Source organism: Impatiens glandulifera, unplaced genomic scaffold (assembly GCF_907164915.1).
Source record: "Impatiens glandulifera unplaced genomic scaffold, dImpGla2.1, whole genome shotgun sequence".
In the NCBI taxonomy this organism is placed as follows: Eukaryota; Viridiplantae; Streptophyta; class Magnoliopsida; order Ericales; family Balsaminaceae; genus Impatiens; species Impatiens glandulifera.
The window spans coordinates 132,099-138,098 of record NW_025919590.1 but is presented as its reverse complement, the minus strand read 5'-3'; the positions used below and the strand labels follow the sequence as shown (position 1 = coordinate 138,098).

The 6,000-nt window shown below is 36.8% G+C and overlaps 2 protein-coding genes across 2 annotated transcripts in view; one reads left to right on the top strand and one right to left on the bottom strand.

Annotated features, from left to right (window-relative positions):
• Positions 1–747: 747 nt before the first annotated feature.
• On the top strand, positions 748–3,140 carry LOC124918213 (serine/threonine-protein kinase BSK1-like). Its single transcript, XM_047458418.1, has 6 exons — positions 748–848; positions 1,311–1,349; positions 2,091–2,154; positions 2,454–2,594; positions 2,664–2,777; positions 2,862–3,140. The coding sequence occupies exons 1-6, from the start codon at positions 748–750 to the stop codon at positions 3,138–3,140; spliced, it is 738 nt and encodes a 245-aa protein (XP_047314374.1).
• Positions 3,141–3,651: 511 nt separating this feature from the next.
• The window catches only part of LOC124918212 (patellin-4-like), a 36,130-nt gene continuing 33,781 nt past the window's right edge, over positions 3,652–6,000 (bottom strand). Inside the window, exons 2-5 of the mRNA XM_047458417.1 lie at positions 4,540–4,774; positions 4,335–4,459; positions 3,951–4,255; positions 3,652–3,892 (exon numbers count right to left, since the gene is read on the bottom strand). Of these exons, the coding sequence (XP_047314373.1) occupies positions 3,783–3,892; positions 3,951–4,255; positions 4,335–4,459; positions 4,540–4,774 (775 nt within the window). The 3' untranslated portion in view covers positions 3,652–3,782. The remainder of the gene's footprint in view (positions 3,893–3,950; positions 4,256–4,334; positions 4,460–4,539; positions 4,775–6,000) is intronic.

Genomic DNA, 6,000 nt, shown 5'->3' with positions numbered 1-6,000 from the left:
CAGCACGCCAAAATTATTGGATCAGCGTTGGATTTTTATTTAGCACCCAGAAAGACTCCGCGTAGCTCATTTTATTTGAGGAGACGCGTGCATGTGTCTTAGCATATCAGGAGACGATCGTTAACTAGAACGTTAACGGACCGTCCAGACGCCAATGGCGTCTAGACGGAACGCTAGGACGCCATCAAAACGATGATTTTTTTAACTTCCGATCACCTTCTTCATCGCGCCGTCATCTGGATAAGCATGAAGAACCTTGTTGATTTTGGGTTTTGGAACTCAGTCATTGGTCCACCAAATGAGCTTATTCAAAGACCAAAATGATCACTCTACGATGATCATCATTCTCCCTACAAGAGTAGGCTTCGTCACTACTTATTCCAGCAACTACAAGCCAAAAACAGTCAAAATTCATTAATGGCTTTTGACCGATTTAGTCCACTTGGCTTCCCAACCGATTTAGGATGAGTATAAATACCTCCCTCAAGAAAAAGAAAAAAATATTTTATTAGTATATAAGAAGATGAATCTGGTTTTGAGAAAACAGAATCATGAATAGTGAGAAATTCCATAAGAACAATCTTATAAAACATTAAAAATTAATAATGAAAAAAAGAAGATAGGAACAAGATAGTAATGGATTTTTAAATGAGTCTAGTGAATAGATTGTGTTCTCTATATCTCCCAAAATCACAAATAATAAAGAAACCAAGATCATCACATGTGTCAATACCCAAGGTAGTGAGAATGGCTGCATTAATCTCATTAACATCACCTGTGTTCTCTATATCGGGGAAATTTGAGGAAATGACCCTAAAAAGCGGTCTAATAGCGGATGGTGAGGGCGAGTAATTTTAATAGCGCTGGTGACCCCCAAATTTTTTAATGACCATTATACCCCTGCGTCACGCACTCTCCAGCCGCGTGACGCACCCTAAACCCTATAAAGTCATAATTTTTTTTTCATTTTCGATTCATTTTCTCTCGCATCCATGTCTTCTCCGCCGTGAACCCTACTGGTGGCGGAGAAGACTTTCTCTTCTTTTTCATCGCCGAAGAACCAATCGAAGAGGCACCGTCGACCATTCCACTATATTCAATGGCCTAGAGCTGCGAATAACTTTCAACGGCGAACTGCGGTTCACCGCGGCTCCAACGACGAACGACGACGGCCGAAGCAAAAATTTTCACTATATTCGTTTATATTTTGTTTACATATGATTGTTTGTGTTGATTTCCTATACATATTATTGTTTGTGTTGATTTCCTTTACAGAACGTCATTGATTTGTCCTGATTCGTTGATTGCAGGTTGGTTGGTTGGATGCGTCACGTAGATGCGTCACGCAGGTGCGTCACGTAGGATGCATCAAGTAGGATGCGTCTCATTTGGTTAGCACATTCTCTGCCTAACGCTTCTTCTAGTTCCTTGTTTTATCGTAGACGTGAGAAATATATACCAACTTATTTAGGTTTCCGGAGGAAGGATCACTAGAATCAATTATTATAGATAGTTATTGATTTATATCTAGGGTTTGAACATAGTGCCGATTTTCCAGCCAGCACACTCCCGTGGACGTGTAGTATCATATAGCTGTGGAATCTCTATATATGGTTTGGAACCTATTGCGCCCCCTTTTTTTTGTAACTATTGCTGTATCATTTTGAAAGTTATTTTGGCATGTTATTGTACCCTAAATAACTCATCTTGTGTTTTATGATTTGTTCATATATGGTGGTGTAATCTTCATTGAAAGCAGTATTTTAAAAGCATATTGCAGTTAATCAGCTTCTAGATTAGTGGTGATTATTAGTAGAGTTATATTTTGGTTAGAATGGCTATATAGCAGATTGAAATAGTTAACAATCTAATCAATGCAGAAATATATATAAAGGTGCCTAGACCTTTAAATTGAGAAATTTGAGACAAAATTAAAATTGCATTCTTTATTAACAAACTTTGTCCTAATGCAGGCGCTTTATATGATGCGTGGGAAGAACATTCTTCTTTTGATTGATTCACACTTGGAAGGAAATTTTTCAACTGAAGAGGCTACTGTTTTTATTAATATAGCTTCAAAATGTTTGCAGTATGAACCAAGAGAACACAAGAGACCTGGTTGCTACCCTTGCCCCATTGCAGAATAAACCTGATGTGAGTCCATTGTCTTTCTTTCACTCTAATTATAATTTGTAGCAATTAATACAATTATATCAATTCCTCCTCCAGTCCATTAATACAATTATATCGATTCCAATTCTACAGTAGTTGGAACTAAGGTCTTCAAAGAATAATAATTCTTGACTGTAATGCAAATTCATTTATTTAATTCATTTTGCAGTTGAAAGTGTCATATTCACACTAATTATAAGTTCATTTTGAAACACTTTATGATCTGTATCCAGATTGGGATGAGAAGTCTTTTATATATTGATGATACGTTGTTTCATCAGATTCAATCTTATGTGATGCTTGGTATCCCTAAACATGAAGAGGCACCAGCCACCCCTCAACATCCTCTTTCACCAATGGGCGATGTCTGTCATAGAATGGACCTCACAACCATCAATCAAATCTTGGTAACAACTAATGAGGTATTCTTTTTTGCTAATGCCATTTTGGTACAAACACAAACGCTTATTTGTTTATTTGATTTGTTCCAGCTTTCTTTTCAAGAATGGACACAACAGATGAAAGACACGCTGGATGCAAGGAAGCGTGGTGACTTGGCATTCCGTGATAAGGATTTTAGAACTGCTATATATTGTTATTCTCAGGTATATAAAAATAAAACATTTTGGTATGTAATATATGTATGTTTGGTTGTTTATAATTTGATTATGGTTATAAAAATGTTGCAGTTCATAGATGTGGGAACGATGATTTCCCCAACTGTATATGGAAGACGAAGTCTATGTTATCTTATGTGCGAGCAACCTGATGCAGCTCTTCGAGATGCCATACAAGCCCAGTGTGTCCTCCCCGATTGGTCGACTGCTTTTTACATGCAGGCGGTTGCCCTTGCGAAGATGGACATGCACAAAGATGCAGCCGATATGCTTAACGAAGTTGCTGCCATAGAAGATAAGAAGCACAAAGGAGGAGGAACTGGCAGATGGCATTTTTTCTATTTTATTTGATTCCTCTTCTTGTTAATGTTATTGTTGTTGTTGGCTTTGACAGAACAATTGTTGTGTTTATATATATATATATATATATATATATATATATATATGCAAATGTATTGTTGTGTTTATGATTCCTCCACCAATGGCAATCTGACCGATCTTCTTACTGAACCCAAACCGCTCCACCATCTGTCTAGCCACTCGCGATACTTACATAAAGTCATTTGATGCTCCTGTTGTTACGTTGTCTGGGGTGCGTTACGCAACGGCGTTACGCAACTGCGTTACGCACCCGGATTCTGCCGCAACGGTGACATTCACCTACTCAATCCCTAATCACTAAACCCTAACAAACAATGCGTCGAAAGAGAGAAATAAAGGAAGGAGAAAGAATACAGTTTACATATTATGAATATATAATGAATCTTGTTAAATTTGCAAATAAAAAAAACAATATAACATAGAAACAAAAGCTTGGCAAAAGAATAAGAAATAATAATAATAAAAATCAATCTTCATAATCTTTATAAAAAGAAAACCAATGCAACCCTCTTCTCAAAACTCTCTCTTTTCACTCAATCTTCCTACAAAGAATAATGATAATCATAATAATAAAACAAATAAATAATTCACTCAAATTTTTGATAATTTCATTCATTCAGCTGCATTCTTAGTCTTGTGTCGATACAGAACCTTCTTCATCTTCTTCTTCTTGCTTCCACTGTTATCAACAGTAAGAACAATCTTTCCAGGTTCATTGTTACATAATGTGTTTCGAAATGGTCTCTCATTTAAACTCAATTTCTTCACCTTCATTGTTACAGAATGTGTTTCGAATTGGTCCCTCATTTAAACCCAATTTCTTCACCTTTTGAATGATAATACTATAAGAACCTTCATCACTTGGAACAAACTCTTCTTTATAGTTCACTTCCCATCCCAAAACTGTCAAATCCCATTCAAATGTTGTTCCAATCTCTGGTGCAGCTATCTCAATTGTTTCAATTGATCCACCTTTTACTATAAGCTCTTTAACCCCATTGTTATCTTCAACCCATAACTTTGAATCATTCTTATCTCTCTTGAAACCTCCATATTCAACAGGAATTTCTTCAATTGGAATGAACCTGTTTCATCAATTGGTTAAAGATCACATTTTTCATCTTCTTTTGTTCATCATTATTGATAGGAATAGGATAGACTTACTTCAGAAGAGTCTCTGTTGTTCTTCCCGGACGGGCGACCACCATTTTGCTCTTGGTTCTTTGGGTTAGGAAAGGAGAGAAAAGGGCGTTGAATGCATAGTACCAGAATGGGACATTGATGAATATCTGTCATCCAATCAAATCAAAATGTTTAATTTTTTTTGTAAAAGAGGAAGATGAATGGATTAAGGATGATTAGAGCTTACGTTTCTGGCTACGAATTCTGGGTAATTGTCTTGGAGAAGATGAACAACTTGTTTTGTGGCGAAACGAAGCTCTTTCTTAGATGGGCCAGGAGAGTTTTTCAGATCATTGATTTGAAGCAAGGAATTGATACCTTCTGGTTTGAAATCGAGTTCTTGGATACCTTTCTCCATTAATTGAAACCTCCATCTTAAAAAGTTGTCTCTTTTCTCCTCTGTTCTAAAGGCTTTCTGGTAACTGCGTTACGCAACTGCATTACGCAACCGGATTCCGTCGCAACGGTGACATTCACCTACTCAATTCCTAATCACTAAACCCTAACAAACAATGCGTCGAAAGAGAGAAATAAAGGAAGGAAGAAGAATACAGTTTACAGATTATGAATATATAATGAATCTGAAATGCAAAAAGCTACAAAATGATCCATTTGTAGTAACCTATAATCTGTAATCTGAAGGATAGCAGCGAACATCTCCTTCGTTGGGATTCCGCCGTCTTCGTCGGGGTCTTCGTCGGGGATCGTCGTCGGGGGTGGTCTTTTTAGAGAGAAGGAGGAGAATAAGAAGTGAAGAAAGAGAAAAGAAAGAAAGAAATGGGAAGAACTGAATTTTTTTTATTATATAGTAAGGGCATTGTGGACTTTTCACAATGTCCTCGGGTGCGTCACGCAACAGGAGGGTGCGTGACGCAATAGGAGTATTTTCGGCAGAAAATTTTTTGGGGGTCACCAGCGCTATAAAAATTATCCCCCCGCACCAAACATAATTAACCCCCTTTTTGGGGTCATTTCCTCAAATTTCCCCTCTATATCTCCCCCAAATGATGGGTTAGATATGTATTTAAGAATAGTTATTAAATGTTATATTGAACACTAACCCACATTTGAATCTCAAAAGAGTGAAATTGAGAATCACCTTTGCTTCCCTTATCGGTACAAGCTCTTTTGCAACAAAATCCAATGCTTGGATCACCTTTCCACTTCAAATTAACTCCACCGTTCTCATCTGTGAATATGGAAAATCAACTTAGGATTTGAATCCATTACTTGCACATATGCATGTAATTAAAAACCTTTTAATACAACCTCTTAACTACCATTGGTTATTTATTTCTAAATAAAGGAGTATCAGTAACGGCTATGTCTTGAGCCATTACAAATGCTCATTTAATGACTATCAGTAACAACTTTATTACAATGTCGATACTAATATTAAGGCAGTTTTAGTATCAGCTCTTTGAAGAACCTTTACAAATACTCCTAGAAACAAAGAGAAAACTATATATGGTATCAGTAATGGTTTTTTTAGAGTCGTTACTAATATATTATCTGTAACGACTTTATAAGGCCAGTAAGTAGAGTCGTCAATTTGGGTAAGGCCCTTGGGTTGGCCCGCCCTGCCAAACAATCTAGACGGGTTGGATTGAAATATTAGTAATTTATTTATAAGTGGGCATACATGGGC